Source organism: Elephantulus edwardii, unplaced genomic scaffold (genome assembly GCF_000299155.1).
Source record: "Elephantulus edwardii isolate Elephantulus edwardi_28Jun2011 unplaced genomic scaffold, EleEdw1.0 scaffold00200, whole genome shotgun sequence".
NCBI classification, from domain to species: Eukaryota; Metazoa; Chordata; class Mammalia; order Macroscelidea; family Macroscelididae; genus Elephantulus; species Elephantulus edwardii.
In genome coordinates this window covers 5,223,095-5,248,751 of record NW_006399950.1, presented here as the reverse complement: position 1 = coordinate 5,248,751, position 25,657 = coordinate 5,223,095, and the positions used below count along the sequence as shown (strand labels likewise).

General features: G+C 38.3%; 1 protein-coding gene across 1 annotated transcript in view; it reads left to right on the top strand.

Moving 5' to 3' along the window:
• The window catches only part of CNTN6 (contactin 6), a 192,880-nt gene that overhangs the window by 137,080 nt on the left and 30,143 nt on the right, over positions 1–25,657 (top strand). The window contains 1 exon segment of the mRNA XM_006897087.1: positions 5,044–5,171. Within this exon segment, the coding sequence (XP_006897149.1) occupies positions 5,044–5,171 (128 nt within the window).

Here is a 25,657-nt window from a genome sequence, read left to right as displayed (position 1 = left end):
CAGAACTTTTCCCGAGATCCTTTTGTTTGCCAGCAGAATCGGAGCCAGTAGATTACCATTGTTAGGTACAATCAAATTGAGTATGACTCATAGTGACCTGATAAACAACAGATCTGAACCGTGTCCTGTCCTGCGCCATCCACACAATCTCTCACACACGCAAATCCAGTGCTGCAGTCACTGTGTCCAATCTGGTTGAGGGTCTTCCTCTCCTCCACCGTCCCTTCACCTTTCCAAATATGATGTACTGCTCCAAGGAAAAACCTCTCCTAGTAACATGCCCAAAATATGTGAGATGAAGCTTTTTTCCTTTTTTACTCCCAGGAGCACTCTGGCTGCACCTTCTCCAATACATATCTGTTTATTCTTTTGACAGATATGGGGTTCACAGAGTCTCTTCGAGTCGTGCTAGACTCGACGGCAACCAACAACAATGTGAAGTGTTTGCCTCTGATAGTGCTTGAGTACTTAAGAGAAGCAAAACTTTTTGTTGTCAATAATCTAATAAATTATGCAGCAAATTTGGTTTTCACTCAACCAAGAATACATACATATTTTGTTTCATAACGTTTCTTCCACTGCCCACAATATAATTTCCTCTTTCGCGATGTGCTTCCATTTTCTGTTCTCTCTTCCTTCCTAGTGTTTCCCGCCTTCTGCATGGTATCCGTACACAAATGACTGTTTAATCTTTAACAGTCATTTTTCTAAAGATCGAGGACTGTTATAATTCATGTTACAGACCTGCTTATTGTTTGACTGAAAACGAATGATCTTGTAATTCATTCCTTGGTATTTAGAGAAAGGAGCATTTAGTCTTAAATGGATTTTAACTTTTCTTCCTCTTAGTTTACTCATCTCATACCTTAAATGATTTATCAAGTTGATAAATACCCGTTGGTTATGATTTAGAAAATAATCAGCTTCAGTAATTTTCATTTAGTTCAATTAACATTTAGGAAACCTTGAGTCAGACAAGGTCGCGTGCCACTTGTTTTGTTGTGCATAGGGTTACTAGAAGCACCTAATAACAGTAACTCCTGACAGTACTGGACCCCTGTTTACATGACTATTTCTGAGAGAAAAATGAAAAATTATATGACATATACACATTGACATGTAACTTATAAATTTGTCTGTTGGCCTTTAGGCATTTGGAGATATGTTATTTTTATCATGTATGTATTTTATAAGTCAGACATTTATTTTTTTAATATGGCTGAAAATTCTTAGTGATTTCTAAATGCTACAGGTAAACAATAAATATCAGATGTTTCTCACACTGACCTGTGCTAATGAAATCAGATAAGGAGTCGCATTTGACTGGATGTTTGCTACACACTAGAATGGCATTGCTGTTGTGTCAGAGATGACATAATATTTTGTTAATGTAAATTAGATGCTAATAAATTGGAGATTTAAGACAACAAATATGATCTTGTATGGATCCTGTTGGGGAAAATGCTGAGAGACTTAAAAACCAACCAACAAATACCTGATTTTGAATCATGGAACACTTCGAAAACATATACAGACTCCTCCTTAGGACAACCATACATGGAAACTGTCTTTAGTAATTAATATAACATCAGAAATAAATGTCATACAAATTCTATTTGGCTGATATATTTTTTGTTTTTCTTATTATGTAATTAGAAATACTGACAACATTCTGTGTTATACCAGCATTAACAACAAAGAAATGTTTGCAATGTAAAAATATGGTCAGTTTTATATTAATAGATAAGAGTATACTTACCAATTATTGTCTCTCTTTTAAAACTGCCATAATTGAAAGTTATATTGTTATTACTTTTTCTGGTAGAATCTTAGCTGTCCACTAATATTTTCAAAGCTTCACTCTGAAATTTTGCTAATTAAATTTTTAAGGTATAGAATATATGAGCTTAAATTAAGAAAATTTTTAATCTCCAAGTCATTATCTCTTATTAAAACAATTTATAAAGTTGGTTTTGTAAAGAAAATAGTCTTGGAGTGTTTCACATAGTGGCAGAGTTGCGCAAAGAGCTGGAGAGAAGATTTCAAAGGGCAGCTTAAAAAAGCAAAGCAAAGTATTATAATGGCATGCAAAGACATGGAGTTAGAAAACGACAAGAGTTTGTCACTTATCAAGTTGAAAGACCTGAAGAGAAATTCAAGCCTTGTGTTGCTATATGAAAGGGTTCTAAAGAAAAATGAATATATTATACAGAAAGCACCAAATGAAACTGAAAGGAATGAATATACAATCACTGTACCAAAAACAATTGGTTGACATGGAACTTTTTCAGGAAGCAGCATATAAACAAGAACTGATACTATTGCAAGAACTGATACTATTGAAGGAAGACATGCAGGTTGCACTGAAGACATTGGCAGAAACAAGGCTATGGAAATTGATAAAGTGAATAGATGTGTTCCTTCTTGTACACTAAGAAATCTAACTAGAATTGGTCTATAATTGTGCCCATTTCAGTAGAATGTAGAAGTTTGCTACTAGTATCATTGACATCACATGCAAGTAAAACTGCTGAAGATTGTCCAAACATTGCTGGAGTGTTACATCAATAGAGAACTTCTGGAGATTCAAGTCTGATTGAGAACAGGCTATGGAACAAAAGACGATCATTGCTCATATCAGCTGGATCTTGCCTGAAAGCACAGAATACCAGAAAAAAACTGGAGATTGGGGGGGAAAATATGCCTTGAATTGTGGCGTTGGTGGAGAATATTGGGTATGCCATGGATGATAGAAAAGAACAATTTTGTTCTGGAAGAAGTGGCCGAGCTCTCCAAAGGGGCAAATAGACCTTGTCTCACATACTTTAGGCATGTTGTCCGTCTGGGTCAGTCTCATGCCTGGAAATGTGAAGTGTCAGAGGAGGAAAGGAGGAGCTTCAAAGAGATGATTGACCCAATGACCGCAACACTGGGCTCAAGGATATTAGAGATTCTGAGTATAGCACATTATCTGACAAGCTTTTGCTCTGTTGCATATTGTTGTTGTTATGTGCTGTCAAGTCACTATGACTCATAGCGATCCTATGAACAATAGTTCTGAAACTTGCCTTATCCTGAGGCAATCTGACTGTCTCTGCCACACCTGCTTCATTGCCACAGTCACTGGGCTGATCCACCTTATACAGGGTCTTCCTCTCCCGCGCTGTCCCTCCACCCTTCCAAACATGATGTCTTTCTCCCCTTGGACTAGTCCCTCTTGGCAACATGCCCAATGTATGTGAGACAGAGCTTAGAATCCTCGTCTCCAAGGACCAACCTGATTTCACCTTAAGACAGACCTGTTTGTTCCCTTGGGGGTTCATGGAATGTTCAATACTGTTCTCCAGCATCACAACCCAAAGACACTGATTCTTCTTCTGTCATCCTTAGTCATTATCCAGCTCTCTGATGCATAGCAAGTAATTCAGAAGAACATGGCCTGGATCAGGTACATCTTAGTGTTTGGACTGACATCAATACTCCTTAGCACTCTGGAGTGGTTCCCGACAGCAGATTTTCCCAAAGCAACTTGTCTTTTGAGTTCCTGACTGTTGGTGCCAAGAGTGCTGATTGTGAAGCCAAGCAAGTGGAAACTGTTAACAACTTCAATCTCTTCTCCATCTATCATGATTCTTCCAATTGGCTCGATAGTGAGAATCTTTGTTTTCTTGATGTTGAGCTTCAATGCACATTGAAGACTGAAGTCCTTGACCTTCTGTAGCAAATGCTTCATTCAGATCCTCCTCAGTTTCAGTAAGCAAGGATGTGTCATCTATATAATACAAGTTATTGATGAGTTTTCCTTGACTCCTGATGTTACATTCACCATAGAGCCCAGCCTCCCAAATGATCGGTTCTGCATATAGATTGAAAAGGTATGAGAAGGACACATCCCTGACACACTCCAGTTTTTATTTTGAACCATATGGTATCCCTTGGTCTGTTCATACGACTGCTTCCTGGTCTAAGAATAGGTTTCACACAAGTATAATCAAGTATTCTGGGATTTCCATTCTTTTCAATGTTAGCCACAATTTGTTGTGATCCACACAGCCAAATGCCTTTGTATTGTCAATAAAACAGAGATATCCATTCTTCTGGGACTCTTTACATTCAGCCAGCAATGTCTGTTGTACATAAGATCACCACAAGTCAGAGCCTACTCATTGACACCTGACAATTTGCATCAGCTTTTGATTAAGGAGTTTCAGAGATAACTTAATGGGAATAAATCTTGGCAAGATCTGAACTTCCTAAAATAATTTCCTTTCTTTGCACTGTAAAATTAGTGCATATTGTTGTTGTTGTTATTGTTGAAGAATCTGTGCCATCTTCACATTTCTGAACACACTAGAGCCCATTGCAGCAGCCACCACGTCAATCCTCCTGGTCGAGGGTCTTCCTCTTCTTTGCTGACCCGCCCTCCTTCCATGTGTTCTACGGGCTTAATTCTGCATTCTTTTAGTCTTCTCTTGCCAGTTTTCTGAGTCCTGAGAGTATGTGATGTAAGAGCACAAGGACTTTTCTTGAACTCACTAGCACCAGCGAGCACGGTCACTGTTAAAACTGTGTGATTTTAGTGTCAGAAGGAACGAAGTAAGACCAGGTTAATAAACCCACAGAACAAATAATGTGATAATTGATCTGCTCTGCATCAAAATTAAGTTCACTTTTCATCAGTAACTGACTTTTCAAAATGCATAGTTAATAACTTCCGATTAATAGCTTCTTGTCCATCGAGCAATTGGGCATCGTGGGATCAAACATTCAAGTGATTTTTAATGTGTATTGAGCATAGCAATGGTGAATGCGAGGGATGGAATGGTAATTATCAGGAATTTGTCTGAAAAAAGCAAATGCTGCTGATTCTAACCTGTAGATTCAAATATTGTTCATGTTAGAAATAGAATATTAAGGAATTAGTAAATTCATATTATCAAAACAATACCCCTGACTTTGTGTATTTTTTTAATGAAATAAGTTGTTTTGAATGAATAATATTTAAGAGATCTGCTTTTAATTCAACATGAGTTTTCTTTTTAGAGTGTTTCTCCTGGAGGATGGCAGCCTCAAGATTCACAACGTGAGCAGGTCAGATGCGGGGCCGTACACTTGCACAGCCACGAATCAGTTTGGTGTTGCTGCGAGCACGGGCAGCCTCATCGTCAAAGGTATTTTCCACTTGTACTTGATTAACTTTGGACACTTCTGAGCCTCTCATTAACGCCACCACAGTGTCAATCCAGCACCACAGTGCATGCACGTAATATTTCACAGCAAAATGTATTCGTGTTGCATTCCATAAGTGTTAATAACCAGATTCATGTTTCTGGTGGGATTCTGTCAATAATGAGGTAGAGGTAGGGAGCTCTGGTGGCCTAGTGTCAAGAAGCTGCACTGCAATCCCAGAGGTGCGCAGTTCAAATCCACTAGAACCTCTGCTGCAGAAGGAAGGGCAATCTCCTCTTGTACCACTCAGATCCAATTTGATAGCATAACAACAACAACAATAATAATAGTAATACCTGAATATGTAGAGTTAACCAATTCATTTAAAAATGGAAAAGTTTACAAATTTCTTCCTAGGTATGCCATTGATGTTTTTATAAGATCACAGTACAATATTCATGTTGGTTAAATTTTGTTCATTAATTGTTAATTTGTAGCTAGATAGATAGATATGAAATGACAAGGGAGCTCCGGTGGCCTAGTGGTAAGAAACTGTACTGCATGCAATACCAAAGGCATGCAGTTCAAATCCACCAGCTGCTCAGTGGGAGACAGATGGGCAATCTCCTCCCATGTGACTTCCTGTCTCTGAAAACCCACTGGAGGGTCAGCTATGGGTCAGTTCTGACTCAACAGTACACAACAACGGCATATATAAAGAGAGAAATAAGCTGTCATAATCATCACTATTTTTATTAATTTGACTTTTAGTACATAAAAAATGGAATGGTGTATTTTGCATATGATTTCATGCTCAGTTATTTTCACACAGAAAAAGAAATTTATAGAATGGGAGTCTTGTTTGCATAAAAAATGCTTCTTTAAACATACAGCATTCATCTATTACAGTATCTAGATGTTGATGAATACCTAATGAAATATTCTGTTAAGAAACATAGTTTGAGCACGTTTTTTGGACTATTAAGACCACTTTTGTCTTAAAAACAATGGCACCTATGGTATCAAGGAAGTAAAAGTTCACCACCCTAGTTAGATTTTGACTCAGAACACGTTAAAGTCATAGCTGTTGAGTTAGAATATAGTCATAGCTGACCCGCTAATAGGTTTTCAGAGACAGTAAATGAGCCGGAAGAAGATTGCACTTGTGTCTCCTGTGGAATCATTGGTGGATTTGAACTAGCAGAGAGCAGTCCTCTTTTGGTTAGCCTCACAATTCCCCACAGACACCCCAGTTATACAGAGCAAACTTCTACTAAGCTCTGCATATGAGTATGAACATAGTGTGATGCACTCGAGTCAAGTTCTAAGAAATAACTCTCAGTGCTATAGGTGGGTGTTGATTTGCCTTGGGCCATTTTAAAGAACAGCAAAAGCGTGGCAATGAACTACTTTTTTATGGATGTATTTATTTTTTTAATAGAAAAGGGGGAAAAACATCAATTGCCGAATGTAATCATTTGGGCTTAATTAGCCGCTCAATCTGCTTTATGAAAACAGACATTTTTATCATCTGGGAGGTAATGGAATGATAGCAGTAAACTGGCTTCCAGTAAACATATTGCATTTCTGAGCTGAGACTGATGAAAGATAGACAGCAAAGCTGGGGACTTGGCATCTCTTGTGCTCACTGTATCCCTCTGTGATATGTAGGGGCATTTGCACTGATATTAGTTTAAAGATCTTAAAACTAGAGCATGCAGTTTGACCATTCCAAATTGTGAGTCTATCCGTTTACTCCGTCTATGCTGGTCGTACTCTGGCGCCTTGTTGTTGCTGCCAGGCTGGACCCTGTGCTCCTGACAGAACTCCTTACCCTGCTGCATTTCCTGCTCTCCCGTAGCCTTTGTTCTCTTTACAAACTGTTCACTTTAATTCCACGGTATGGTTTCTGTTCTAGCTAGCTGTCCTCGGAACAAAGCCAACACGCGGCAATGATCTGGGTTGTTTTAATCAACAGGAAACTCCTAATCCAGAATAATTCCTAGCATGAACTTGCTTAGGTTCAATAAATATTGACTGAGTGAGACTCTTATCTTTCACCTCTTAGTCGCGGAGCTAAAACCCATCTTGACTCCTTGCTCTACCTCTGGAATCGTTTGGCCCTAAGCTTACAAGAACACTTGGTAGCAAAGGTTGTTGTTGTCGTTGTTATGTGCCATCGAGTCGCCTGCGACTCATAGCGACCCTATATACAACAGCCCTAAACTCCGCTCTGTCCTGTGCCAATCACACTGTCTCTGACACTCCCATCCCAATTATCCCAGTCACTGAATTAATCCACCTCATAGAGGGCCTTCCTCTCCTGCTCTGTCCCTCCACCCTCCCAAGCATGATGTCCCTCTCCAAGGACCGGCCTCAAAGGTAGCAAAGGGAAATGTCATACTTTGAGACCCTTGCCCTTTCTCGATGTTAAGATCTGGTTGTGTCCACTGTTGATCAGAAGACCGCGCGTCTCTGGTATTTTGAATCCACCAACAGCTCCATGTGGAAGAGAGGGGCGGTTTCTTCCTGTTGCAGCTGATAGTCTCAGGCAGTTTGTGGAGAGTTGCTATGTGTTGGGAACAAGTTTCTGGCCGCAAGGATGGGCTATGTGGGGCCTTGGTGGTGGTGTAAGTTAATGTAGGGCTGCTAATGAAAGGTCAATGAGAAAGACCAGGCTGTGTGGTTCTGTGAAGATTTATGTCCTCAAAAACCCAACAGGGCAGTTTTATGAGTCAGATCAGAATTGACTCCATGGCAACTACAACAGCAGGCAGGGTCCTCCATCAGCCCACGGTGAGAAAATCCCAAAGCCTCATGAAGACAATTACTGTCCCAAAGGAAGACTGGCAAGTGTTTGAAAACACATGTGTTCATATGACTGCTACCAACAGGCATGGTTATCAAGTTATTCTCCTCTCTCTATAGAAGAATACTAACCCTGTTGCCTATTATTAATGAGTAGCTTCTGACTCCAATTCCCAGCCACCTAGTTTTGGAAGCAGATCTACATGCGATGCTCACGGGGAGGGCCTTGGCTGGGTGCTGGGCTCAGTCAGTGCCAGGTCAGCAGTGATGTGTCCAACCACTGAGACCCCTTCCTTCTAAATCACACATATGGGAAAGTTTGTTTATCTTTTAATGAATTATTTGCATCTTGTTTTAAAGGTTGGTTGGTTTGGTGGGGTTTTTTTTCATCTTTTAAACTAACCAGTTTCTCTGAAGTGTAAACAGATACAAAGACACCTCTATGTTTTTGCATAAATGCACAAATAAGTAACTACATAAATGCAAAATATGTGCAGAAGGTGAATAAAAGTATCGTTAGAAAAGTTGCTATTTTCAGATATCCGTATTGAAGCGTGTGGTTTGCATGCAAAGAGTGTTCCAGAATCAGTCTATTATTATCATGACCTCATGAACAGACTGTTAATCTCTAATTCCTTTGCAAGGAAGAATTCTGAAGGCATCAATATCAAAGAAATATTTTACAATCTATCAATCTAAAGCCTTAATCTAGAAAAAACAATTGCAATAGTGCAACGATTTTCTTGAGCAGGTTATTTGTGAAAATTGGGGGGGGTGTGTGGTATGTGTGGAGTGTGTATGTGTATGTGTGTGATTTATAATACTCATCTCCTTGTGGCAACAGAACCTAGTATAATTTTGTTCCTCAAGTTAAGATTGTCATGTAGTGACCTTAATGATAATAGGGTGATAGGAGCAAATGAGAAATTTCTGGAAAGGAGATAAAACAATCATCTCTCTTTGAATTTGCTTATCAGCTTCAGTCACGCAAGAAACGTTGTTGTTAGATAACATGTTAAAAGATAATAGTTACAAGAGTTAGATATTTTCCAGCTGATATGGCTTATCTGTGTTAAGAGGATTCTGAAATTATCTGCACTGTGTGTCTGAAATTTCTATTTCACTAATGTGGCAGGAGAAGGCAATTTTCCATTCCAACATTGCAAGTGCAATTAGCAGCAGGCTTGCTAGAGCCTCAAAGATGCCCAGTGCAATCTGAGGACATGTTCCACAGATGCAGACATGAGATAGAACCTAGAGAGAAAGAGAGAGAGGGAGAGGGAGAGAGGGAGGGAGAGAGAGAGAGAGAGAGAGCGCTTAACTGTCTTCATCTGGAGGACTTAGGTTAAAATGACAATGTGTACATACACTAAGAGGTATATGAAAATCACATAAAAGGAGAAATTATTTGATCTGGCGTTTGGAAAATTATTAAAAAGCAGAGTAACAGCAGGCTATAAAAATGATCTTGTTTGCAGGCAACATTTGTTTTGGTTTCCCCACTGGAGAAGTTTTGGATGTTCAATTATAGGCCTCATTGCTTCAGCATTATTTTCAACTGAAATGTCGGAACTTGGAAAAGCATATCTAATGTGCAAATTAAGTTTATTGCTGCTCATTTAGTTGTTTATTCTTCGTGATAGAAGTCTTTATTATACCAGCATACCAGTGGCCTATCCATTTTCTCTTGCTGAATGAGAGTATTCACTAATATGATTCTACATTTACCCAGAGAAATACATAAGACAAATATGTAATTGGAAGCTTTCTGGACTTAAAAGGCAGTTTTAAAGGGTCTCAGGTGTCAAGCCTCGGTTTATCAGGAAACCAAGCTTTATTGAGTAAATCAAAAGTACTATTTTAGAGAAATGACAAGGCATATTGGAATATCTGTCATGTAGTAGGTTTTGAAAGTGTTGGAGAAGTCTCTCAGTATTGCTAAGATCAATCTTAAAATATTCAATTCCACAACATAGTCTTCAACGGAAAAATGCTTTCAACATCTTAATACAAAATATATTCAGCTTAAAAAATTAGTAGCAGCAATTTTCAGGGTGAAAAGATGGATAGTTAAACAATAAAATGGTGAGAGTATTTTTTTCCCCAATGTGCAAACAATGCTGAGCGAACTCTTGAGACTGGAATTTCAGAATCGGTGCAAGTAAAAATGGGAACACAAACAGAACACTTATTGATTAACATCTAACAATATCCATGTCTTTTTGGTCTCCATAGAAATACAGTCATTTCATAATAATAAGAAGAATCCTTACCACTGAATCAACAGGCAACCTCATGACAGATGGAGAAAAAAATGAAATTGTCAATGATCTCCTTTTACTTGGATACACAAGAAACACCCACAGAAGCAGCAGTCAAGAAACCAAAGCATGTATTGCATATGGAAAATCGACGATTGTGGTTGTTAATTGCCAATGAGTTAACCATGGCCTATAGTGACCCAATGAACAGCAGATCTGAATCTTGTCCTATCCTGTGCCATTCCCACCATCCATCTCTGATATACTCAAGGCCATTGTCACAGTGACTGCTACAATATGTATGTGGAAGATCTTCCTCTTTTCTCTCATCCTCTATGTTTCCCATCATGATGTCTTTTTCTAAAGACTAGTCCTTGTTTACAGCATGCCTAAAATATATGAGGTGAAATTTCATCATCCTTGCCTCTAAGGAACACCCTGGTTGCAGTTCCTCCAAAACAAATATGTTCTTTTGGCAGTTAATGGAATAGTCAATACTCTTCCACACCACAATTCAAAGCCATCCATTCTTCTTCCGAAATCTTTGTTCACTGTCCAACGTTCAGAAATATACAATTAAAAATAGCATCGCTTCAATCAGCTGCACCGCAGTCCTTAAAATAACATCCTTTCTCCATGATTCTGGGGTTTGATCAGCACTCAGAGAGCAGAAACTTTAATTTGACTGAACACCCGAGTGACAATCTTCTGCTGGCAGACACATTGTACCAGACCAGACAGCTTTTGCTTTTTCTTTTTCCTTTTCTTATAGAATCATGTTTGTTTGTGATTGTTGCTGCTGTTACGTGTCATCGAGTCACCTGCAACTCGGAGTGACCCTATGTACAAAAGCTCCGAATCCTGTCCGATAAGGAGCCAATCTTACCATCTCCGATATAGCTGAACCCATTACCCATCAGTGAGTCAATGCATCTCACTTGGGGTCTTCCTCTTTGGCGCTGTTCCTTCACCATTCCAACCAGGATATCTATCTCTAAGGACTGGTACCTTCTGGCTATGTGCCCAAATTACGTGAGATGGAGCTTCAAAATTCTATCCTCCAAGCAGCAGCTCAGCTTCACCTTCTCTAGAACAGAACTGTTTGTTCTCCTGCCAGTCCAGGGTATGTTCTACACTCATCTCCAGCACCACAACTCTTCTTCTATCAACCTTAGTCATTGTCTACCTCACTGATGGGTAGCAGGTAATTGTGAAGATCATGGCATGGATTACATGAACCTTAGTCTCCAGACTGACACTGTTGCTCTAGCGAGGTCCTTGACAGCAGATTTTCCTAATACAATTCATCTTTTGATTTCCTGACTGTTGGTGCCAAGAGTATGTGTTGACTGGGGAGCCAAACAAGCTTTAGTTGTTAGCAATCTCAGTCTTTTCACCATCTATCATGATGCTGCCAGTTGGCCCAGTGGTGAGAATCTTTGTTTTCTTGATGTTGAGCTTCTATCCACATTGAAGACTATACAGTTTATATTTTGCTCTTGTCTGCCAATTTGCTTTACTGTGTTGACTTACCTATGGCTATGATATTGGAAGGGAAGACTCTGGTATTCCAAATACCATCAGGGCCACTCATGATATACAAGTTTTAGTGGAGCTTCTAGACTAATAAGCAGGACTGGCAACCCACTTCTGAAATAATCAGCCTTCAGTATAACCCTATGAATATACTGTGTGCACCTCTTTAAAGCGCTGAAGATCTCTATTGTCAGTGTAAAGATATCTTTCCCTATTAAACTGTATTTGACTCAAACTGTGATATTTTCAATTGCTTCATAAGTTTGTGAAGATTGGAAAATGGATAGTAAGAATGACTGAAGGCTTTGAATTGTGGTGTTGGTGAAGAGCATTGAATAGATGACCATGGTCTGTCAAAGAACAACAAAAAAAAAAGTCTTTGCTGAAAGACGCACAGCTGGAGCACTCTTTAGAAGCAAGTGTGGTGAGGCTTAATCTCTTCCACTTTGAGGGGGTTGTAAGGAGAGGCCAGTGCTTGAAGGAGACATCATGCTTCAAAAAGTGGAAAGTCAGAAAAGGAGAGGAAGAGGCTTAATGAAGTGGCCTGTCACGATGACTATGACAAAGGGCCCGACAAAGAGGGGACTGTGAGGATGGTGCAGGACTCGGCAAAGCGCGGATCTGTTGGACACAAGATTGCTGTGACTCAGACTCCACGCTCTGGAACCCAACAACAGCAACAACAGCAACAACAGCGTTCCTCGGTGAGAGACAGCAGATGCCATTCGGATTAAATATCCAAATAGATTAAGCTGCTTTATTTTTTAATGTATGATGCGTCATAACAGTTATGAGCACACAGCTTTGGAATCAGATCACCTGGCTCTATTACTAACTAGCATGAGATCTGGAAGCATTTTTAAATTTTTTTTGTTAATTTATATTTTTATTTGAGCATTTGCAAATCATATTGATTTTGCATATAATGCATAGATATTTTGTTTTATAACATTAATTAATGTGTTGTTGTTGTTAAGTCGAGTCATAGACGATCCACTGTGACCCTGTGAATGAAAGTCTTGAACACAAAACTTTCATCTTTTCTCCAAGTCCATAGAGTTTCCAGAGGCAAGTGTGTTTGTTTATTTATTTTTTTTGGGGGGAAGTGGATGCCATGCCTGCTTCCAATTAATTAATTCATGTAATTAATTATTAGTGGTAAGAAGCTGCACTGCAATTCCAAATGTAAGCGGTTCAAATCCACCAGCTGTTCCATGGGAGAAGGATGGGCCATCTCCTCCCACGTGATTTACTGTCTGAGAAAATCCACTGGAGGGTCAGCTATGAGTTGGTTCTGAGTCAATGGTACCCAACAACAACAGCAATTCATTACCAGGTCCAATATGTTATTTACTGCGTCTACTCTGCCATCCTTTTATTAACATCCACTCTCTCAGTCCTTTTCTAGTAGGAATTCAGGAACGACGGCACAACACAGATGAATTTAGAACAAATTATGCTAAATAAGATAAGGCGACCACAAAAGGACAACTATGGTATAAGACAATTATTACAAAAAGCTAAAGACAGGTTTACACACAGAATCAATGGGGAGGAAGGGTTTATGTAGAGGGCATGCGTTACCACATCATCATTAGTAAGCACCTGCCCTTCAGAGAAGATCCTGTCAGGTTTCCTAAGAAGTGCTTTACAGCATCTCACTGATGTCTAGAGAAACGTTTTGTTGCAGACAACAATTCTACACTTTACACATGGGGAAACTGAGGCACAGTCTGCTGGTGCCGCTCTCAAAGTTTTCTGTGTTACTAAGTGGAGAACTTGGTTTTACTTTTTGTTTATTTCCCGTTCTTTTTAGCATCAAATAAATTTATGTAACAATAAATGCACAAGGCAATTTCACATGACATTGCATCAAGTCTAGAGGCTGTAAAAATATAATAACTTGAAGATATTAGTACACTTTCCTCTATATAAGTCACAATTTGTTTTTCATTTGAGGTAAAATTTATGTGTAATGAAATGCATAAATCTTCAATCTACAGATCCTAAATTCAAATGTCTTTACTTGCACAACCTAAACCCATACCAAGATATTGCACATTACCACCGTTGCCCTAGAAGTAGAATACTTGATTGCACTCCTTCTTAATTAATCCCAGTCCCCATTCTATCCTAGGAGCAACCACTATTATGGTTCTGTGGCACTATAAGTATCCCATAAATGCTATCACACAGAAAGCTCACCTGTGCATCTAACACCCTTCACTCATTAACTGGTACCAGCCACTGTGCGTGTATTCTTTCCCTGCCCTGAGCAGTACAAACTGCTAATGTTTGCTGCTGCCAACTGAAAGGTTGGAAGTTTGACTCCCCTTAGCCTCCAAATAAATGCCTGCTAATCTGTTAGCCTTCTCAAACATGTTCTCTTCTGTTGTCCTTGACATGGCCCAGAGTCTCAATCAAGTCAAGAGCACCTACTGCATATGTGTGTCATTTTTCACGAAAACCAAAGAAAAAATCCAAAGCAACAGTACTTTTCTTTTGTACAGGAAATTTTTACTTTAATCACAATTTTTAAAAGATAGCCTGAGCAATCATAAGAGATCTATTTATAATGCATTAATACTGGGTCTTTTTAGTTTAGTTTAGTTTAGCTATAAGTCTCTTCCTCTTTATTTTATCTACATATTTTAATTTTACTTTTATGTCTTGCATAAATGGTTACAAATGGAAATTCAGAAATGTTCCCATTATCTACGCTGACAATGAGAGAATTAATCTGTTCTGTTCCTGAAATACTCCAACTCTAAACTACCCCAGAAGTTAGTCATACTCAGTGCCCTGTTTTAGGAATAGTGTATGTTACTACAAAGTAAAGACCTTTAGATGCAAGGGAGAAAATAGCAACTGTTTTCAAACTTGAAATAGAAATGAGACGTGAGGGTAAATTATCTGATGCATGAAATGGAGCACGAATCTTTCCCTCTGACTTATTTTTTCATGTTATCTTATGCCTTCATTATAAACGTTCAGAATAAATCACTTTCTGCTCTGACCAGTGAACACCCATGTCCTCCAATACTGCTATCCTAGAAGGAATGTGGCCGTAATGCCCCTTACTGTGAAGATGGCAACACTTTCTGCATTTCAGACATGTTACCTGGAAGGACCAATGCAATCAAGAAAGGACATTCTTCTTGGTAATGTAGAGGATGATGAAAACCAAGAAGACCTTCAATAAGATGGATTTACCCAGTGGCTGCAACGTGTGATCATGACTGGAAGGGCTGTGGGCAGAATGCCCGGCCAGGCAGGGTTCTGCTCTGTGCTGCACAGGTTGCTATGTCTGAGAAGCAACCTCAGACACCATCAAAATACCACCACGTTCTCAAAATGATTATCTACTGGTAATCTATGCAAGGTCTTTGGGCAGTAGATTTTATATTATTGTTAAAAAGAGGAAATATTGTTCAAAAGAGGAAACAATGGATAATGAGATAGTCTGTATTTGAGGATTATTTATAGAGTCCAGAAGAAAGTTATTAGTTAGATAATTTACATACTGAATGCTTTCAAACTGTAGAAAAATAAATATGAAGTTATAAATTTATAGTCAAACACTTCTGAAACTGAGTATACCCACTCCTTCTCAGGATTGTTATATGTTAAAAGTCAGGCTGCTAAATGAGAATTGATATTACGCAAAAATGGAAAACGAACGTGTCAGATCACAAAATGAAGGATATTGTGTCATTGTCCAAGCACCAAGTTCATCATTACATAACTGTCAAGTTACCTCCTTATATAATTGCTATTGCTGCATTTTTACCACATCTAACTAGCAAACGACTGGGACTCTTGACTCAGGCAAGCTGACACGCAGCCTTGGCCATCTCAGCAGCTTTACTTCCCCCTCACACCTCAGCAGTTTAGACTGCTCTCAAACACTGTTCGGATTACCTCCTAACCGATCCTCCGGCAGGTTTTCAAGTCTGTAAATCTCAAGGGAGAAGATGATCCATTTTTCTCAAAGAAGTTGCACCAGAGAAGTGCGCTCTTTGGGGTAGCAGTGCAGCTCCCTAGGAACTACACATCCATCCAGAGTTCCCTTTTGTTACTGCCAGATGTGTATCTTTTATCCATGAGACAGCTCTCTAGTCGATTTTACACTAGAGTTATAACTGTGAAATGCTGGATAACGAGATACGCTGTAAGTGAAGGGTGGGTAGAATTCATGTATTTCATTAAGTGCAACTTATAGTGCACATTCTTTTTAAATGGATGTGGGCCTGCTTTGAATATTTTTAATGAAAATATATATTTACAATGGACATTATAACTTGCTTGGATAATATTCAGTATAACTTCACATTGGTGTTTAGAAAGGTTGAGGTTTTTTTGTTTTTTTTTAATTTTTTTCCCACATTAACATCTCAACTTTTAGATAATTGCTTTCTCTAGGATGATTATCTATCTATTTATTTATAACTTAAAACAATAAAATGGTCTAATTACAGTCTTTTCATATTTATCTTAAACTTGATGTAGAAGATAAGCAGGCAATGTTACCTGTAATAAACTGGATTATATTGACCATAATTACTTTGCATATTGGAATTAAATTATAGTCTGCCTGTGGTGAAATAATAACGAGTTTTGCATGCAGACTTTAATCAGTATAAACACATGTTTAAGCAGATAATATTACACTTGCCTAAGAGGATCTAAAACATCCTAGACTTATGCAAATGTGTATGTCTGAGAAGGCAAATTAAATGAAGACTGATAATTTATTTCATTTTTACTTTGCTAACAACGGAGATTAAAGATATTCGTGTTTCATTGACTATGCAAAGGCATTTGACTGTGTGGATCAGAACAAACTGTGGCTGACTCTGAGAAGAATGGGAATCCCAGAACGCTTGATCATGCTAATGAGAAACCTATACTTGGACCAAGAGGCAGTCGTGAGAACAGAGCAAGGAAACACTGCGTAGTTCAAAATCGGAAAGGGTGTCCACCAGGGATGTGTCCTATCTCCATACCTCTTCAATCTTTATGCAGAATAGATCATCTGCAGGATGATCTCCTCTCTGAGGAGAAATGCGGCATCAGGATCAGAGAAGGATTCCTCAATGACCTGCATTATGCAGATGACACAACACTGCTGCAGCTGAGGAATACCTGAGGCACTTGTTGCACAAGGTCAAGGTTTGCAGCCTTCAATATGGTTTGAAGCTCAACATCAAGAAAACAAAGATTCTCATCAGTAGGCCAACTGTCAGCATCATGATAGATGGTGAAGAGAATGAGATTGTTAACAGCTTTAGTTTGCTTGGCTCCACAATCAACACTCTTGGTACCAGCAGCCAGGAAATCAAAGGAGGAATTACAATGGGAAAGTCTGCTGTCAGGGACCTCTCTAGAGTACTGAAGGGCAACAAGGTCTGTCTGGAGACTAAGGTGCATTTTATCCAGGCCATAGCCTTCGCAATTGCTTCGGATGCGCCAGAAAGCTAGACTAGGGATGATAGAAAGAGAATTGATGCCTTTGAGTTGAGGTCATGGAGAAGAGTGTTGAATATAATGGATTTCCAGGAGACCAAAGAGGTTCATCCTAGAGAGGGTGAAATCAGGCTGTTCCTTGGAGGCAAGGATTAGGAGGCTTTGTCTGACATACTTTGGACATTTTGCAAGGATGAACCGGTTCTTGGAGAGGGACATCATGCTTGGAAATCTGGACAGACAGCAAAAAGAAAGGGAGACCATCAATGAGATGGATTGATTCAGTGACGGGTAATGAGGGTTGCTGTGTCAGAAACAATAAGGTTGACACAGGATAGAGCAGGTGTCAGGGGTCTTGTACATAGGGTTGTTATGAGTCACAAGTGACTCAATGGCACATAACAACAACAGTATTGCTTATTCCAGAACATTAGTACTATTGCTGTTTGTTTGACTGCAACTCATAACGACCCTGTAGGACAGGGTAGAACTACCCACAGGGTTGCTAAGATGTCAGCTTCACAGTCCATGAGGACGGATCGTGAGGAGCATTCTGGGTATACTTCTTTCAACACTGGTTTGTTCATTCTTGGGGCAGTACATGGCATATTTAATATTTTTCACCAATACCATAATTCAGATGCATCAATCCTTCTTTGGTCTATACTCATTGTACAGTTTTGCAAGCATATGAGCGGATGGGAAATGGCCGCTCTTCAGTCAGGTAAACCTCTTTCCTCAAAGCGTTGTCTTTGCTTTATGACATCTTAAAATAGTATATATAGCAGATTTGGCCAATGCAACACAACACAGGATTTTTCTGACTACTACTTCTAGGATGGACAGATCTTGGAAAAGGTTGTCATTGTAAAGTAGAATGTTCTTCTTTATTGCATTCTACTTTCAGAAGACACTCAGTGGTGAAATATACAGTGATCAGCAATGACTTGGGCAGTGGCCACAAACAGCAAGTGCTGGAAGAGGCTACGTTTCATTCTCATAGATTGCTATGAGTCACCCACTCAGGTGGCAGCAAACAACAACAATCTTTTTGGAAGCTGACCGCCACATTTTTCTCCTCTGAAAGCTGGTGGGTTCAAACTCTGCACCTCAGCAGCCTAGAGCTTACTTTCTCTAATGTTGTTGTTAAGTGCCATCGAGTTGTAGGCAACTCATAGTGGCCCTATGAACGAGAGTCCTGGACACCTCCTGTATAACTTTCGTCGTTTCTCCAGGTTCATAAGGTTTCCAGAGGCAAGCTATTACAGAAGTGGGTGCCACTCTGGATTCCAAGCTTGTTTTAATCGGGGAGCTCCAACAAACACTGTTTTCAATGCGTACTTGGTTATCTATGGAAACTATGTTAATTAGTCCTGAAATGTGTTCCAATTTCCCAAATCCCCCCCCCACCCCCCGCCGTATCAGCCTGTCCTTGTGTGTTGGAGACACATAGTTTGACTCTCCAACATTTCTCTTTCTTGAAATATTCCTTTATATTCTGAGATTCTATCTTCAGACAGATTTTAGAAAGAACTGTAAGAGTGGCAAATTTTTTTGGTTACTTTTTGATTGTAAGTACCTATTTAGTTGTGTTGGATGGTCAAATTGGAAGAAGAATTCTATCCAGAAAACCATTATCCTTCAGAAATTTGAAGACTTTACCATGTTTTGAAAGCTGCCATTCCTTTGGTTCCTGGTCTGCTCTTTTTTTAATATATTTCTTCCTTTTTTCCTATTTTCTCCTGTTGTTCTTTTGCACCTGAATGTTGTTGTTTTGTGCCTGGTTTTGGTTTTTTTTCCCACTGTGATTCCAATGAAAGTGTTCAGAAATCTTGCATTTTTCATTTATTCTTTGTTGCACATTTTCTTCCCTATACCACCAGTTCACTTAAGAAAAATATTCATGTATTGTTGCACAATTTCCTCCCTCCTCCCACACAGCCCACGTTACTGTGCACCTCTATTCTGAACTGTTGTGATGCAAATGATACCTAATCATATATTCCTTTTAAAACAGTTCTTTCCTTCCTTGGTTCCAATGCAGTGTTTTGTATCTGTTTTGGGTCCAATTTTCTCCTAATATTTCACAATCCCGGGATAATGGATCATTATCTGTTAACAACAAACAATACCATCACGGTGATCAAGGACATCTTAGAAATGTGTACTCTTTAACGCAGCAGTAATTTTGTCTCCAGTAATTTATTTAATCATTTTCTCCATTTATTTCTGAAACTCCTCTTACTAAATTGTTAGGATTTTCTTCTTTATTTTATGTATCTTTTTGTTCTTTTTATTGTTGTACAAATGAATGAGCCACTTCACAAAAGAACGAGGAGTCTGTCCAAGGCTACAACCCTGGGGCATGTGACTGTCAATGAGAATCAACTAACAGCAGTGATGTTAAGTTTTGTTTGTCTAATTTGCATTTTATAGCCTCTTTTGGTGTCTTCTCTGGGAATTTTCTCCTGTTTATTTCTGAGACTTTCTGTTGCATTTTTAAATTGTGTTTTGTTTAGTTTATTCCCCTAAGAGACCTTTCTTTCTTTTCTGATTAATCCTATATATAGTAATTTATCTTTTTTAAATTTCTTTCTCAAACTATTGTATTTGTCTTTATGTTTTCTTTTTTCCAGCATGATAACTCTGTCTGTCTTCTACATTTTTCTTTGCGTAGATGTAAAGCAAATGCTCTGAAGTAAATTCTGACCTATAGCAAGCCTAAATGATGGAGCAGAACTGCCCAGAGACTTCCCAACCTTTGAAGCTTTATAAAAGCGGTTGGCAAGGCTTCTTCCCACAGAGCAGCTGGGAAGAGTCCGAGGAATTTGAATGACTGGCTTTTCAGTTATCAGTGAGGCACTTCAGTCTCTGTCCCACCAGAGTTCCAACTGTGTTAGTATTTAAAAAATAATTCAAAAAAATAATAAAATAAAGGCTAACAATAAATGCCACAATTGATAATATAATAAAAATATATAAAATCCACAAAGTAATTAAACATTTATTTCAAAAGGATGAAAAAATACAGCAATCAAGAATTGCATAAAAGCATACTACTCCCCACAAGAGGGGGAAAAGAATTTTTTTTTAGACCAACAAAACCCAAATCAATAAATTACTGTCAGTACTAAACTATATGAAAAGCTAATACTATTCCTTAAACATATATGGAAAATAATCCCAGAACAAAGTACATAAATAAGAGTAATATCTTCTAAAGTTTGATATTATTGTTATTAAGTGCTGTTGAGTAGTAGATGACTCCTACTGATCCTGTGAGAGAAAGACCTGCACAGTTGTTTAACTTTCATCATTCTTGTATTAAGTAAATATCGATATGTGAAAATATTAGGAGAACCTATATGGAATAAAACGTCAGAAATTTCTTGAATAATACAGAAAGAGTAAAAAGTAATAGTAGAATTTAGTAGGACATTGACAGAAGGCAGAGAATATGGGAAAGATGTTTATTTGTGTTTTATTGACCATGCAGAGACATTTTCCTATATGTATCATAACAAGTTGTGGATAACATTGAGGAAAAATAAGAATTCCAGAATATTTAACTGTGCTCTTACAAATACCTAGACTTAGAAGCATTTGTGCGAACAAAACAAGGGAACACTGAATGATTTAAGATCAAGAACAGTGTGCATCAAGGTTTTATCCTTTCTCCATACCTATTCTGAGTGTATACTGAGAAAATCATCTGAGAAGCTGGATTAAATTAAAAACACCAGGACTTTAAGGTGGGAGGCAGACTCCTTAACAACCTGAGTTATGGAGACGACACAGATTTATTTGCTCAAAGTGAAGAGGACTTGAAATACTTGCTGCAGAAAATTTAAAAAACCAAGCTAACTTCAATATGGATTACATCTTAACATCAAGACAAAAAGTCCTCATGACTAGAAAAATAGGTAATATCTTAACAGATGGAGAAAATACTGAAGTTGTTAACAATTTAATTTTACTTCAGTCCACAATCAACACCCATGGTAACAGTAGCCAGGAAATTAAAAAAAAAATGTTGTGTTGGGAAAATCTGTTATTTATGACCTCTCCAAAGTGGTAAATAGGAAGGATGTCACTGTAAAGACTAGGGTGAGCCTGATCCAGGCAATGGCTTTCAATTACTTCCTATGCCTCTGGAAACTCTGCAAACTCTCTAAACTCTACAAACTCTCACAACTCTATAAAGGTACAGAAACGATGACAGTTATAGAACAGAGTTCAGGTCTTTTGTGCAAAGCTTACTCTCAGTCATATTCAACTTGACAACACTTAACCACTGCTAAATGAGACGAGTTACATCTGGAGGAACACTCTTCTACTTTGTATACCACTCTTTGTCAACATGCTTATGAAATAACCTGGGTTTCCTACGAAGCTGAACCTTGTGCCACGGCGATATCAAATACCAGAATGTTTTCCCAACGTGGACAGTATTTGGTGGAGCTCCCAGTTGTAAAACAGGTTTGGAAGCAGGAGTGGCATCCACTTCCTAAACCACATGCCTCTGGAAACTCTAGGAAATTGGAGAAATGATGACAGTTATGGAAAGTCATTAGGTCATAGAGTTGCTTTGAGTCGCTCTTGACTCAACAGCAATCAACAACAACAACAATGTATCCGAAAGTTGAACAATGAGTAAAGATGACAGAAGACAACTCAGTACCTTTGGATTGTGGCACCACAGAAGGGTACTCAATGTCCCAGGGCTGCCAGAAGAACAAGTCTGCCTTAATGGAAGTATAACCAGGGTATTTCTTAGAGGCAAAGATGATGAAACATGCTCCACATACTTTGGGCATGTGGTTGACAAAGGCCAGCCCTTGGGAAAAGACACCGTGCTGGGAAAGGTGGCCAATCAGCAAAAGAGATAGAGATTCTCAACAAAATTAACAATTGGATGAAGCCTATCAGAGAATGTGAGCGCAGTACAGGACAGGCCAAGGTTCAGAGTTGTTGCTCATAGGTTTGCTATGAGTCTTAGAGAACTCAATGCTAACCACAGTTGATTAGAATCTTACATACCATTCTATAGCATGAACACTAAGGGAGTAATGCATACTAACGTGAGCATTGGCTAAACAGGAAATAGATTCTCTCTATATATATGTTATTGTTTTTCTTAGGTCACTAAGAGTCAGTTTTGAGTGAAACCTTCCCTCTCTCCTGCATCACTGCCACACCTGCTCCTCTGTGAGAGCCTGTTACTGTATCCATCGTACATAAACGTCTGAGTCCCAAAGAACAGAATAAAGAGAACAAATAAAACAAAGAACAGTTAGCAAAAACATGAAAGAATAGTAAACATTACTAGGATAAATTTAACCTCAAAAATAAGCACAGGTACATAAACTGTTATTACCATTCCGTGTTAGTGGCAATGTTTATGCACTACACACCCTGCAACAGGCACATTAAAAGATATGTGGCCATGTCTATGTACTACATAGCCTGTAACAAGCACATTAAAAGATATGAACAACAAAAATAGAAGGATAAATAAGGACTATGTCAATATTTATAATAACAAAGTTTAGAGTAATTATATTAATTTCAGGTTAATTTCATCTTTAGGGAATTTGCTCTAAAGATAGATAGCCTATTCATTAAAGGATTCAATTCTTCAGGAATATAGAACAATATAACAATTCTCAATTTGTATGTTCTATTAGCACACTCAAAATATATCAACCAGATACAAGTATAACTAAAAGTAAATATGAACAGATACACACACACTAAGTGATCAAATAAAACACAGGAATTGTTGAACAGTATCATTAGTGTCCTCACTCTCCTTAAAAACACAAACAAAGCAAAACAAAAACTACCTCCGAGGACCACGAATCAACATTAGTCTCATGAAAGTCACTTTCTTTCTCCAGATGCCGGTCTGTCCACAAACGTCTATGAACAACTTACTAAAAGCTTTCCAAATTCTAAGCAGTTTCACCATCTGCTCTTCTGAAGACGTGGCCCTTGGGTGAGCAGCATAATTCTCACCCAGAGCAGGGAACAAACTCAGCTTTGGCTTTTTCACGTCAGACATTTAGAGGTCACCTCATCACCCAGCATCTCAACAGCTCAGTATCTCAATGATCAACACTGAATGGCAGCATTGAATAGCAAGATTCTTCTGAGATTGTTAACGTGGTTTTGGATTCGGCTTTGAGGAATGATTAGGGAGCTCTGGTGGAGTAGTGGTAAGGAGCCAAGTTGCAAACCCAAAGTCATGTAGTTCAAGTCTCCCGGCTGCTCTGAGGGAAGAAGATACGCAGTCTCCTCCTTTGTGATTCCCTGCTTTAATGGAAGCTCAGTTAAGAGTCAGCTCCAGCTTGACAGCACATAAAACAATGAAACATTTTAGGAACACCAATTTTTCAAAGCATGTCTTTCTAATCTTACCACGTAAACTAGTGAGAGAAAATATCTGAGAATAATGTCACCTGTTTGAAGTGCTATTTATACAACTTTCTCTGTATCTTAGCAACGTTTTCTATAATGTCATAGGACAATGAAAGGAGAGTGACATATATACCCTGGGGGAGAAGAGTGTTGGTGAGTTTTCTTGTGTGTTAGCCCATCTTTTGAGAGAATTGATAACTTCATCAACATCTGAGTAGTTATTATTCTGAAGAGCTGCACTGAACGATTACTCCCCACAGATGCACAATTCAGTAGAACTAAAGGTACAAATGGAAGGAGAGAGAAGTGGCCAAAAATAATATTTTCTGAATGGTCAAGTGAGACTAATTACATATTTGATTGCTCTCCTCAGCTTCTAAAAATGTGGTCAGGGATCATCTCATCTAACAGTTTGTTCACTCATTGGAATAAGTAATCAGCCTCATTTGTGTTGAAAGGAATAATACCAAATGATTCTGAAAGAATTTTTTAATATTGGCAGTCCCCATGTTATGAATATCTGATTTATTAGGACTCAGCACTTCTATCTTGAGGGGACGGAGAGACGTGGTAATGAAGAGGTGAGGTAATGTCCCCTCTTTGTTCCTGATAAGTCCCCTAGCAGCTTGAGGACACTACCTTAGTTTCACGGTAGATAACAAGAGAAAATATACCAAAGCGAATGGTTGACTGATGGACACTACATACAGATGGTATATACCTAACACTTTAAACTGAGGTACAGATTCACTGAAAGACGGATATAAGGAAAATATTCATTCATATTCTTCATCCTGTCTGTAATTATTTTTAATGTCTGCTTGCTGCGATGCTTGTAACCAAAGACCTGTCCTGGAAACATCATTAGTTAGAATGTTAGTGTGAATTTGAATAATAATGTTCCTAAAGATTATCCAATATTTTATTAAACATTTTCTTATACTTCTTTCAAAATATGGTTAGTAGATACCATTTTAATATACTGACTTTTATCTAAAATTGATTTGAAATGCTATATATAAATATTCTATCATTTTATAAACTTCATAATCATTTATAGTTGGGGAATCTTCAAAAAGTAGTCAATCCTGATCACTTGAGAAGTTGAGAGATAAAGAACTTTCCTATTGCACATAAAAGCATTCAATTACACTCCTTCCCAATAACTTTCCTTCCACTTACTCTCCCGTCTTCCAGTCATTATAAAAAATTATAGGCATAGAAATAAGTAGAGAGAATATTATAAGAACTCTCATACCCATTACTCTGGGTCAGGAATCGCTAACTCACGTCAAGCTTTATTTTCTCCATTCTATCAAACTCTTCTGCCCTCACCCCAATTTTCTCCTGTGAGATACCAAACATCATATAATTTCAGTATAAGTGATTCGCACGGGGTCTTTTAATGCAAGGTGCATCTCTGTGTAACATAAACACTAAACGCTTTTCCAATCTTAAATATAGTGACAGCAATATCTAAATTATTCAGATTTTATTATTATTCAAATTTCCATTACCCTAGCATAGATAGATGATGGTAGATGATAGATAGATAGATAGATAGATAGATAGATAGATAGATAGACAGACAGATAGATGATAGATGGATGGATGGATGGATAGACAGACAGATAGACAGACTAAATACACAAACACACACAAATATGTGTTTTTTATGTTAATCCTCTTCAACCATAAATACATTTCCAAATAATCTTTCACAGAATCTCTTGTATTCCAAGATGTGTTAAGAGGTATTACATAACTTACTTACTCTAAGAGCTCTGCAGACATAGAAGCTATCTATATAAATATTTTCCATTTCACACCATAGAAACTGCTATGTCATTACACTATTTCCTCTACATCTTCCAGTGATTTCCGTGGAAAGAAATACTTAACGCAGTGAACCAGGCTGGGTTTTCAGCCTGGGACCTGCAGTCACTCAAGTCACTGCTGATAAATACCCTGAGCTTAGTTTAATCTCTGCTTTTTGA